This window comes from Strix uralensis, chromosome Z (assembly GCF_047716275.1).
Source record: "Strix uralensis isolate ZFMK-TIS-50842 chromosome Z, bStrUra1, whole genome shotgun sequence".
Lineage (NCBI taxonomy): Eukaryota > Metazoa > Chordata > Aves > Strigiformes > Strigidae > Strix > Strix uralensis.
The window spans coordinates 96175706-96188948 of NC_134012.1; the positions used below are offsets into that span (position 1 = coordinate 96175706).

General features: G+C 36.9%; 1 protein-coding gene across 5 annotated transcripts in view; it reads left to right on the top strand.

Annotated features, from left to right (window-relative positions):
• The window catches only part of PIK3C3 (phosphatidylinositol 3-kinase catalytic subunit type 3), a 78162-nt gene that overhangs the window by 13493 nt on the left and 51426 nt on the right, over positions 1–13243 (top strand). For 4 of the 5 annotated variants that reach the window (XR_012627036.1, XM_074855782.1, XM_074855783.1 and 1 more), the window contains 7 exons: positions 6784–6855; positions 7301–7390; positions 7961–8065; positions 8547–8639; positions 9282–9467; positions 10756–10910; positions 12160–12247. Coding sequence is in view for 4 of the 5 variants with exons in the window: in XM_074855782.1 (XP_074711883.1) it covers positions 6784–6855; positions 7301–7390; positions 7961–8065; positions 8547–8639; positions 9282–9467; positions 10756–10910; positions 12160–12247 (789 nt within the window). In the remaining variant the exon portion in view is untranslated. The remainder of the gene's footprint in view (positions 1–6783; positions 6856–7300; positions 7391–7960; positions 8066–8546; positions 8640–9281; positions 9468–10755; positions 10911–12159; positions 12248–13243) is intronic. The other variant, XM_074855784.1, reaches the window with a different exon arrangement.

Sequence of the window (13243 nt, forward strand, 5' to 3'; positions counted from 1 at the left end):
CAGTGGCAACTGTTTATGTACATACAAATCAAACAGCATAGATGCAACAAGATTGCAGAAGTCAATCATTCGTGTAATACAGTTCAAGATTGCAGAATTTAATAAATGTGAGTGATTAAAAATTTTCTGATTTATGGTTCCTTCAGTCATCCAGCAGTAGTTTCAGCGTAGCTGTATGTAAAATTATGTTTTATATCAGGAAGAAATGCACCTGTATTGACTGGTAACTTTGTAAAAGATAAGTTATTAAAACTTTGCACAGGAGCTCTGCTGGTGAACGTTTTCTCTAAAAGGAACAAATGTAAAAGCTTAGTCTTTCATGCTGAAAATGTTTTGAAAGTCAATTAAGTAAAAGACTTCTGGACTGGAATGTCTTGCATCTTTTCTTTCTGTTTCCAAAGCAGATCTCCAAAACAGTGCCTTCAGTGTTTTTTATGAATTCAGTTTTAATGAAATGAAGGATTCATCAGTTTAACAGACATCAGTGTGTCACTGGAAGGCATTATCAGTACTTGTATGGACCTGTGTGTTGTGGAAAAATGGCCTAAAATAGAAAAAGTAGTATATCTATAATTTGGTTGCAAAAAAAAATTGTCATTAACTGCCTCTTAAAATTTTCAGCCTGTTTAGATTCATAAGAAGTCAGAAAGTTACTGAATAATGCAGCTTTATGGGAAAGAGAAAAAAGGTAGAAAAAGAGACAGAAGTACTGTTGAGATCAGAGGCACTAACTTTAAGCAGCATCTATTCTGAGAATTTAAAAAAAACCTGTAATTCAGTACACAGAATGTTAATACAGTAAAAAACAGCAAATATTTCCATGTATGTGACAACATTACCAGTTGATCTGGACAGAAAAACTGTGATCTAACTTAAGATTCTTGAAGAAGGTAGTGAAAAACAGTAGTAAATGGCAAAAAGCAGGATTCCACAAAAATAATTCTGAGAAGAAACAGATCAGAATCTGCCTCAACTGTATGATCTGTTGCAAGTTAAAGCTTGTGGATGTTTGAAAAAATAATTGTTTAAATGCTATTAGTGTAGCCCTTTGAATAAAGGTGTTGTTGAATATCTGAAACTATTAACAACAGTAATCTCAGAACTTATTGTAATAGAGATGTCACTACAAAAGAAGCTGTTAAGGTTGTTTTTTCAAATTGCTGTAGTCATAACAAAAATGACTGGCACTTTTAAGAAATTTTCTAAGCCCTTGCAAGAGCTTTGTCTTGCAGACGTGATATAAAAATAATGCCTGTGGGTTTCCACGTTCTATCCCATACGGCAGTAGATGCCTTTGTAATGCTTCTATTACAATATACACTTACAAATAGCAGTTCCACTTGGCACTTAGTGTCCTCTCCCACAGTCTGAGGCAAATATGATGGGTGTGTTTTGGGCAGCATGTGGGGTGTTTTGTGTTTGAGGGTTTTTTTGTGTGTTGTATTTTTGTTCAGGGTTTTTTCTTTTTCTTTTGGGGGCATTTGTTTGTGGTTTGGTTTCGGGGGTGGGCTTGGGTATGGGTTTGGGTTTTGTTTGGGGTTTTTGTGGTGAATTTTCATAATTTTGGTGAAACTATACATTAGGCAGATGTCTAGGTTAGCTCTTTTGCATTTCTTTTTGTGGACTGTAGTTGACAATGGGACCTCTCCCCACCTTTCCATATCTTTTTGCCTTTAGAATAGCTTGTTTCATAGTGCTTCTATACACTTCTAGAACCAGCGATTGTAGAGGACCTTACTATTACAGAACTCCCTTGTGTTTCAAATCAGAATGAAACCTACGATATGTCAGATTCCTCCATGAAACAATATAAAGTTACTTCTGTGGAAATCAAGGAAGTATTTTTCCAGAGAGCATAATGGAATATGATCAAAATCTTGAAACCTTTTACTATTAGCTTTTTACATGATAATGTGCTGTACTTTTCCCAGGTGCAAACTGATGAGTGTGGCTACTGTGCAACTTTGTGTCTTTGGCTCTTTTATTTTTATAGTTGAGTGTGGCATTCCTAAAAATGATTTCTCTCCCTCACCTCCAGGAATCTACTATTATAGTTGAATTATTGCTCATTTACACACACTTTTTTTTTTTTTTTGGTCATCAGTATGGTTTTACAGATGTGCGAGATGAGGGAAAGAAGAGTCAGTCTTCAAGCATGCATCTGTTTCTTTTAATAGATGTTAAAAGTGCATGGAACAAAATAACTAGGAATTGGCTACTCTTCTGGAAATAAAGTAATTGAATGAGTTATAGTACATATTAATGCTATAGCTAACTGCAGTTTGAGGGATTGGTTGTTATGAAGTAGCTTTTCAACAAGTTCTTGACCCTTCTCTGACAGCAGTAGGAAACAATACATAAATTAGTGCCTGTCTCCTCAGTTTTGTCATGCTTCCAATTACAGTGTACAGTATACATATCTGGCATCACCAATCCAGTATATTGAGTCTAATGAAAGTAGGTTCTGTTGTCACCTGCCTGTGACCGATAGTCGAAGTGGAGATTACTTGTCACAGTTTTGTTGATAAATTTGTTTTCAAGTGTTTACGAAGAACTAGCCTGTTAAACAGTGGCTGATAGAATTTGAGATTCTTTGACTCAACATTCAATTACATTGAAGTGAAGTGGCAGTGGCTCCTTCCTTGTTCTCTGTTAATTTTAATACAGCATTCAAGATGTGAAGGATAGCAGTCTGCAAGTAACGAGAGCATTGCTCTGATTCTCCCTTTAGGCAAAAATTCAGTGTGACTTTCCAAGTGCAAATAACACCAACGTTTATGACTGTGTTTTCGTGCAGGCTTCAAGTGAAACCTTTGTTTGAATAAAGAAGTTGACTGTATTGCTGCATCCAGTTTCTTAAAAAAAAAAAACGAACAACAAGTAGTCTGATTATCAGAGCCTTTTTCATAGCTTGAAAGAAAGAAAAAGTACTGTCTACAGCTTTAGGTGTCCATTTACTTTTTGTGTGGGAGAAGTTGGATTCTGTTGGTGTACTTGAAATGATGTTTTGACTAAAGAATAAGATAAATAGAACTTCGTTATTTATTGATGTTGTGAAACTGATTTTCAGGAAAGTGCGGAACCACTTTGCTGGTTTAGAAAATTCTGCAAATTTGCTAGCTTTCTTAAATGGACTTAATATTTATATAAAGTCACACACAGACCTTAATGTAGTGAAATACCTCTGTAGCTCTGTCACGTAGTTTAAAGCAAGTTAATGCTGTTTAGTACTGATGTTACTTCTGTTTCCCAGTGGCAAAATAGCAGGTCATCTTGGGTTCTGGCTGTGCTAGCAAGAGGAGCAGATTTACAGAGTGAAGAGTTTGCTGAAGGCCCAACATCTGCGCTGTGTTGTTACACTTTAATCAGGTCCCATGGACTGAATGACTGTTGGTGGTTGGAGGATATTAGGTATTTCTAAAACTTCCACGATGCGAACTAAAGCTTGCTACGTGGGTATGATGAGGAGAGGGACTTCAAAAGCAAGCACTTGACCAAACTCAAATGCTAATTTAGAGTCGACTCTCAGCATTGGTGTGCCTACATTTAGTGAGTTCATATGGTCAGGGTCACAGTGATCCACAGGATGCTCTCCAAACGTGATGGAGAATTAGAGCTGCGTGTTCATCTAGTTGGAAGGCAAGTGAAACAGCTGACATCATTCGCAGGCCTTGTATCTTCTTGAAGATTTCATGAAACAGTCTGTTGAAAATGTTAACTCAACACAGTAACTTGGCCTACAAATGCTTGGCAAAACTTAGTTTCATAGCAAGTTTTGGTTGAAACTTAAGGCTTTGTTCTAAAATGCAGTGAAACAGTGGGAACAGTTTTCCTGAGCTGAATAACTAGCTTTTCAGCTTGGCTCTTCAGCATAATCTAACTGCATCTGGAGAGTTTAAAACACTGTCATTACAATATTTCTTTTGAAAAGTTAAAAAAGATGCCAGCAATGAGTTTAGAAATCATTCTTTTAACACTAGTATTGGAAAAAATCCCCAGTCTTCATTTTAGAGGGTATACAAACATTTTGATGTGAGGCGATGGAAGGCTTTGTGCATTTTTTTAGTTTTGTAAGTAAGCAAATTTTAGGAAATTGTGATGCTGTCATTCTCATCCTTGTAAGTTCTGAGTTGGTAATAGCTGTCATAGGCTTTTGATTGTGGGGTAGGTGCTCCGTTTTTACCAGCCTAAAAGCTTTGTCAGACTCCTTCCCTTTACAGCTATTTTATCTGAATGTGTTCACAGAGAGAATGATGTAGTAGTATGGGTGTTATTACTTCTTATCCCTAGAGAATTCACATGGGATATGGATGTTGTAAACACCTTGGTAGGAGTTTAAACATTTATTGGTGAATCCACTCCTGTGTCAAGTTTTTCCTAGAGCGCTTTTATGTGAAGGGTCTAAGTGGCATATAAACTTGTTTGTCACTGTGGCATTGGTAATCCTTTGTTTTATAAAGGGCAAGTCAGATTGCAGTCTTAGGTTTTGATTAGGAAAATAACCAGTTAGTAGATAGAGATCAGTCTGTCACCTCTTGGCATCAGATGTGTTTATTTTCAGAAGGACTTCCCCCAAAAACAAATCAACTGTTTTTTATGTAATTTGACTTTAAGACTAGTATAACACGATCTGAAAGTTGTGTCTGATGAGGTGGAAAAGGTTTTAGTACAAGGCAAGTGCTGATCTGTCAGCGTGGATCCAGTTCAGTCTACTGTTACAGTGATGCAGTAGTATTTTGTTATAATACTTTGGAAATGTTTTGATAATATAGAAATATATAATATAGAAATACTTTGGAAATGCTATTAATTCTATACAATCAGGTTAAAGCTAAGTTCATTATTTAGACAATAAGGTTTTAAAACAGGGAAGCTATAAGTACATGTCCTCTTTATCCTCTTCAGCATTTGCATGCGTACTTTTTTGAAAGAGTAATGGGTAAAGCAGTCCTGCTCATGTTTTGGGACCATCATCAGCCACAGCCAGATTGTATTTATATTTCCCTTAACTAGAAAGGATGTGTGTGTAGATACTGTAATTATTTTGACATTATTTTGACTATAAAATTGTTACTTCAAAAAGGCATAGGGCACTAATAAATGTAATAAAAGTGCCTTCCTGAATGTGCATTTTAATAATAAGAGATCTTTTACTGTAGTCAGGAACACAACATTTAGATAGCTGGAAAAAAATGTTTCTCCTGAAAGGTTAATGGCAGTTTTAACTCCTGTGTCTTGTTGGTGACTGTGTGAGGCTGCACAGGCAGGACTCGGGAACAACCACAGCACCACAGATGAAATGCAAAGAGTACATCTACTCATGACCTGGTGACCTGGGGGATCTCTGCAGCAGCACCCAGGCAGAGGCACGCAGGTGGGGACACAGGCACCACAGAGCTCGACACTCGCTTAGACAGAAAGAGAAGAAAGAAAAGGTCTCAAACCTGCTCCTTCTGCCTGTATAGATCAGGGATTTTCACGGGCGTAGTTTTCCACTTTGATCTTTCCCACAGCAGAGCAGGAATCTCCAGGATGTTCGATAAGCTGCCTCTGAGTCTATCACAGGCCTGTGTTATCTAAACGCAGACATTCTACCTGTCAAGAACTAAACAACAATTAGTATGATATGTGTTTTTCGACACCCCACCTGCAAGTCACTTCAGCATGTTTACAATCCTCCTTGCCAATCTGCTGTTGTATTCCCACAGTGACAAATGATTCTTTTCTTCCCTTGATACAAGCCCCTCACTTCTTTGAAAGTTACCTCTGAAAAGTATAAAGCAAAGCCATCCCGAGAGGCATATGTGATTGGAAAAACAGGAGAAAAACAAAGAAGAGGGTGGGAGCAGAAGCAAACCTGAGCGAGTTATCTCAAAACTGTCAAAACTTACATTATTGAGGGAAAAGTTGATACATTAAAAAACCCTTTTATTCTGAACTGAAATTTACTCCAAAAGAAATGGAAACAAACTAAGTATAAATATAGCATAGCACAAATTGTGTTGTTTTTTCTGTTTTACTGTCTTTGAAATTTTCTGTAGATCATGTCAACTAATGCTTAGTTACACTTCACAGTTAAAAAAACCCAAAAACTGCTGGGTGTGACTGGAAGAGTGAGAGAGTTTCTGGTTTTGTCATGTGGTGGCAGGCTTTGTATTTTTTCCTTCTCCCTGGTTCAAATAGGAAACTTTTAGCTTCTCCCTTCCCTCACTTGTGGGGCAGCAGGTTAGACTCCCCTAAGGAAAACTAGAGGGCTCCTGTCAATACTGCTCCAGAGCAGCACAGCACAAACCTGTAGAAGAGACTGTGGGTTCCATGTGGAACCCATGATACACAGGCACACGGGTATCTTCCTAAATTCATCTGTGTTGAACTATTAGGAGATACTTTCTTCAACATGGTGGTTATTTCTGGGAAATTACTTCATTTTGGTGGAAATATGTGCTCCGCTTTGGTTTCTCTTTGTACTTGCAAAGGACACATGTAATGATAATGGCAAATCTCTCCACTCACCTGTGTGCCAGCATAGTAATGAGTTTCCAAGCTCCATCTCCTCAGATGAACTTAATCTGTTTTGCCACCTTGTTTATCATCTAGCAAAAACAAGAAAAAAAAAATCCATTTCTTATTTTCTGTTTTCCCCTTTATAGCTATCAAAAATCAGCAAGTTGTAGTTGCATCATTCTTTCACTGTAGTATAATCCATAATACATTAATATGGCATGTTGTTTTTTTCCTAAAACTTGAGATGTTTAATATGCGTTCCAACTTTTTGTCATTCAGGATGGTGATGAGTCATCTCCAATTTTAACAAGTTCTGAAATTGTTAAGATTCCAGATCCCCAGATGTCTATGGTAAGCATGCTCCATGTAATGCCATCTGTATTACAGTATTTTTGTTGAAGTTTTCATAAATGGAGATGAAAGCTTGCCTATATTGCTGTCTTCAATATTTTAAAATTCCACTGGAAAGATGTGTTTGACCAGTTGAGAAATATCATTGGGTTTGACTTTTAAATTTTTTTTTATTTTGTTTTTTGCTACTGCTGTTAGATTAAAATACAAGAATTGATTTAATGCTTATGTTCATCTCCTCCTTTGTATACCTAATGTTCTTGCTTCTGAGGTGTAGGAAAGCAGAGGGAAGGGGGATTGTTGGCAAAAGAGGTCAGAGGGTGGGAATATAAGGTAAGAGGGAGCTGACAAAGAGAAATTTAGAGGAGGGTACAGTAACTCTTGGTCACTTTGTCTGTTAAAATATTTTCTCCCTACACTCTCTTGTATGTTGTCTTTCATGTAGACAGTGCCTAAGTACAGTTCTAGAAAAGATTTCCATTATTGTGGATGCCAATTCAGTGGGACTGGTATTGGCAGCTTTGGGAACCTTAATGTAAGTGGGCTTCTACTGGCAACACTGTTTGAGCACTGTGTAATCTAACACTGCAAGAGCAAGTCTGACTGCTGAAAACTGCCTTGGCTGCTGAAATCTCATTGACACTGTGGCTCCTATTGTGGCTCCTACTGTTGCTAACATGGTATTAACAGTGGGAAAACTTTTTGAGATGTTTTTCTTGCATACAAAGCTTTATACTGCAAACATCATCCTAAAAAATGTTCATAAAGTGGCTAGCACGTTTGGGTGCTGTCAATCACGGATGTGTTGACTGAGACGCTTACATTTTGCAGCAATTCACCAAAAGGCAAGATAGGGTTTGCAAATGTGTGAAGTAAAACAAAAGCAAGACTCAAAATCCCCAACAACCCTCCACATATTATTGAAGGAGTTCCCTCTAAAACAACAACAAGAAAAAATAATCCAGAAGACAATGTAGTTATAGATGTGTATTTTAATTGCCATGCATTATTCAAGATACTGGTGAGTCTTTGCTAGGTGGTTTCATTTCAATAGTAAGTTTCTCTGGAGTTTAAGTATTTATATATACTGACCCTCTGCGTTTAGGAGAACTTAGTAGAAAGCAAACATCACAAGCTTGCTCGAAGTTTAAGAAGTGGACCTTCTGATCATGATCTGAAGCCTAATGCAGCTACGCGAGATCAGCTTAATGTAAGTCAATCATATGATGGCTAAACTCAATTGTATTAGGTAGGTTGGTATTTATCTATGGCAACAATTTAAGGAAAATGCAGTTCATTTTAGTTTACAGAAAGTCATTAATTAAGAAATGTTGTTAAGTGTTTCTTACAAGTGCTTAGATAGATGGGTCCAACTCAGAAAGGAGCAGAAGGTACTTGCTTATTTTTATGTAAAACAGTTTGGGAGGGATAAGAATGCGTATTGTGCACATATCATGTAGGTTGTTAATGGTAGTCTTAAAGTAACTGTATGTTTGCCTACACTGCCAGTCCAATCAACCACATAACTGAGGAGCATCACTGTGATAGCATGAGAACTTTGTATTGTTGAAAAGCTTTTTTTTCTAGCTATTTTTGTGTTGTCAGTGTTGTGCTTTGTCACAGTGTAGTCTCTTGACTTGATGATGCCTGTTCATGCTTTTAAACTGACTTTCTGACTATGTATCTAATAGATCATAGTGAGTTATCCACCGACAAAGCAGCTAACATATGAGGAACAGGATCTAGTTTGGAAGTTCAGATATTACCTTACTAATCAGGAGAAGGTAAGTTGAATGATTGAGAGGACTTTTTAATGCAAGAGGTGCTTCATCTGGCAGTCATTCTACAATGTCCTGTCCTTGCAGAGACACAGAGCTTCAGTATCTTAGAAGCTAGTCAAAGTTATTTTAATTTTTTCTGTAATGTGTTACTGATATAAAAATTAGTGACTGTAATTTTCCCTCTTAAATCACGTGAACTGGCTATTACTACAGCAGTCTTTCTACAAACACTGACTGTCAGCTTAAAATACCAGTGTTGCCAATTCTGTCTTCAGCAAAGAAGAGTTATTAGACCCTTTTAGACAAGGTTTAGCTTTACCAGAATAAGTAGCAGCACATAAGCCCCAAGTAAATAAAATAACCAAATAAGTCCCCAGTAGTGGGCATTTTTTGTGTAGTGGCTATTGTGGTAGAGCAGTGACCACTGACTTTACATTTTACTTAGAAGATAACTCAGCTGCAGTTTTTTGGGACGTATTAAAACAATCCAATATTGTATGGTCCACTTATATCAGTAAGGTTCCCCAGGTCTTTGATGATGTAAATATAGTCTGAATCTAGTTCTACCTTAACATGAAACCTTAAGTTTTGAAACCATTTGTTTAACCTGGCTTTTCACTGATGAATTGTCCTATCTCTATTTAGGCCTTGACAAAATTCTTAAAATGTGTCAACTGGGAGCTACCACAAGAGGCAAAGCAAGCACTAGAGCTACTGGGCAAGTGGAAGCCCATGGATGTGGAAGACTCTCTAGAACTTCTGTCATCTCACTTCACAAACCCAACAGTTCGGCGCTATGCTGTCGCCAGGCTTCAGCAGGCTGATGATGAGGTATACCTTCATCTGTGGGTACATGTGAAAGTCAGCTGGTGTCGGGATTTTTAGTCTAATTGAGTACTTGAAAGGTTTGCTACTTTTTAAGGCATTTAAGTGAGTAACAGTGATGGAAAACTAAAGAAAAATGAAATGCACTGTGATGCTATTTACTACCAGCTCTTTATGGAGCAATGTCTTCACATTATTAAGTGGCACTCATTGATAATTGTCTTAGTGTGAACAGCCAGTGATAGCTGGTTTTGTCAAACAAGGTGAAACAACCATATGTTCTCCCCAGAATCCAGTGATAAATTTTGAATGTTAACTTGCATAGAAGTGCTCTGAACTTAAATAGTCTATGAAAAGATTTTCAACAAATCCACCTGGTAAATTGAAACTGTATATTGTCATACTCTTTTGCTGAAGAGGGTAGAAGAGCATCTGTGGAAATAAGGTGTTTCTAAATTGTATACTGATCAGAATATGATGAGCTGTGATTTGTGAGTAGAGCCCACTTAATAAATGCTGATCTCTTAAATTTTAATTATTTATCTATTTTGACAGTAAAAAAATATACTTTGAATGTATTACCATAACTCTTGAATCCTTGGCAATCAATAGCGTTTAAAATAGGGAACATAAATATATCAAATTTTTGCAAGCCTGCTTCAGTTGCCAAGGTCATACTGCTTTGACTTTAAAAATGTACATTTCACAAAACATTTGAAGGCAACTAAACAGAGCAGTTGAGTAGTAGAGGGAACAAATTTATTATAAACACCAAGTGATTAAAATTCTATTCTTCAATCTAAAATAGATGTGTTCTTTTTTTTTTTTTTTTTTTGGATCATCAGCTACACAAGGGAACAACAACAAAAAAAGATAGTGCATAGGGAGGAGAGAATCTGAATTCTTGGTAGCATGATCCATGTCTTATGCTTGAATTTTCTTCCTGAGCCACAGACTGAGAGGTTTAGTTTGTGGATGCTGGAAGCAAGTAGGGCAGCTTAACTAAACAGAACTTTAAAGTAGTAATTGCACTTAAGTATTTACTTAATCAGCACTTACTATTTTAGAGTAACAAAGAATTAGTATGATAATTCAGTATCTTTTGGGAGTCAAACTCCATCCTACACCAGTTTTTTCTATTGTATATTGCTTGCTAGGGAGACCCCAATTTCCATTTCTTCATAGGTCACTAAATCCTGACTTTTTCTATAAACTAGAATTTTGAAAATATATGGAGTCCCAGTCAGCTTTGACTGACGCCCCTCAATTGATTTTTGTTTTTTTCCTTCATGAGGATTTGCTGATGTACCTGCTACAGTTAGTCCAGGCATTGAAATACGAAAACTTTGATGACATAAAGAATGGACTGGAACCTAGCAAGAGGGACAGTCAAGGTTCAATGTCAGAAAGCATGGCAACATCTGGAACTAATGGTGCAGAAATAGACAGGTAAGAAGCTTAGATTTGCAGTAGAAAAGCAGAAACGTAACATTGTAAACCCTCAAATTCTTTTTCCTTTTTAGGGACCATTGCATATTCAACATTCTATTTTATAATCTGAAGCAATAACATAAAAAAAATTATCCCCCGAGTTTTCATGGAAGGTATTTCCTGACTACAGATGGTTTACAGAGCAAACATTCTTAACCTCGTAGTTGTGGCCTTTGACCTTGCTACACAAAAGGAAAACAACTTCTAGAGAGCAGGAAAAACTTGCTTCCTCCTGTCCTTGCAAAAGTTAGGATGTCTTCAGTGAAGTTTTGTGAGACTCCACTTCCCACTTTCATCAAAGAATACAAATCTAGAAGTCCAATCAGTCTGAAATGGAAAGAAATTTCTTCTGGTCCTGCAGAAGAAGGTGTAGGGAGAGTCCTGTGAATGTAAAGGAGCTGGGGGAGCATGCTTTTTATTCTTGCAGGAATCCAGAAGGACTGAAATACCTAATTAACATAGCATTAAGCAAGATGCACACAAACTTGGTTAACTGAAGTCTCCTGTGAATATTTAATACAGATTTTCAGGATTTTTAGTCTTAAGCTTCAATGTCTAATCACTTGTATCACTAGGGTATACTTTCCATTTTACAAGTATACTGCTTTTTATTGATCTTGCTGCTAAGCTGTAGAGTGGGTGTCCTGGGATATATGGTGTATTTTGAGGCTGCAATGACACTTAGACATTAGTAGAGCTGTTTGATTACTTCCTTTCAGGTAAATTTACTGTCTGATAATTTTGCCTTGCAAGCATGGGTTTGTCTACTCTGTTATGTGTAATTGCATTCCAGAGACAAGTGCTTGCAGGTGTTCTGTATTAGCAATTTCATCTTAAGAACATTTAAAAAAAAAGCTTATCCTGAAAATGCGGATTTGCTAAATTCCCATCTGTGTCTGCTTATTTTTATGGAAGATGAAACAAAATGCTAAGTTGGATATAAGTCAATGTCCTTCACAGGCATAAGCTCTGTAGCTACCCAGGCACAGATTTTTGCCGTTTTCAGGAACTGCAGCTGTCAAAGTTGCTGTTCATGCAGTTTATTCTGAAACAGGGTTGAGATGCTATCTTCAAAGATACACTTCTCCTCCCGTTTTCTGAATTTCCTATGCTGTGAAAGTGAAAAGCATTGCTATTTCCGTGCATGCCCCCTAACTCCCAAGCAAGAATTTTGAATCATGCCAATTCCGTGCTTTCCTTTTTGTAGTTCCCAGATCATGAGTCCTACTCCACCTGTTTCCTCACCACCTCTTACTTCTAAGACAAAGGACCTTGCAGACAATGAAAACCTGGATGTAAGTCAAATGCTTTACCTTGTATTTTTGATACTTTTTTTAGTGATCTGGTACTGTTTTTAGGAGTTTTTTTTGTGGATATTTAGGTCTTTCTGCTGTATCTTGCTGAATACTTAAAGTGCTCAGAGAACATAAACGTAAACTAAATGCTAAGAAAATAGCAATACCTTAACTTAATTTTTTTACAGGCCATCTCTTTACGTACGTAGTCACACTAACCAAAATTGGAGGACTGGGCATTGAATTCTTCATAAAATTAAAGTACTGTCCTTTAAAGGAGAAAATTACTGTGAAGGCTATCACATGCTGATTAGATACTGACAATTGCATGTGTTTGAGGTATTTTAAAGCAGGTTTTTTAATGGAAAACTGTTATCCAAATGTTTTAATCTCTGCAGTCTGTTCTTCCTGTAGCCATATTTTTTGGTGTGGGTGTCATCTTTTTTGAACCTAAGTGAGACACTGTGTTGATTTACGTCTGCCAAGGATTATACTCAATTTATACCACAAGTGGAAGAGTAATAATGGGACTGGAGTGAGGGAAATATGGAAGGTAAAGACAGTTTGAGGGAATGTGATTTAAGTCTGATTTTCAGTTAATTGGTCTTTGAACTAAAGATCCATTCTCTGTTGCAAATCTTCCTTTTTGTGTCTCAGTACTGCATAGAAAATAAGCCTCAAATTAAGCATATCAGTGAGGATACACAGATTTTTTGTTAGTTGGAATATTAAATGTTGAAAAGGCAGCTAAATGCTGTGTATCCTCTACAGATCTTTTTCTTTATGTTAAGATGTAGAACATTTTAAAGAGTTTTAGGTCTTCTGAATGCAAAATAGGGTAGCACATCCCTTTCAGGGCTGAATCTTACAGCAAGAGATAATTGCATAGGAGGAAAATGTAATATATTGTAAATAGAAACTTTACATTAAAGGTTTGTTGTTGGAGAACATGTACTTTTGATATGTTGGTAAGTATGTTACTGTAGTGGCAGACTT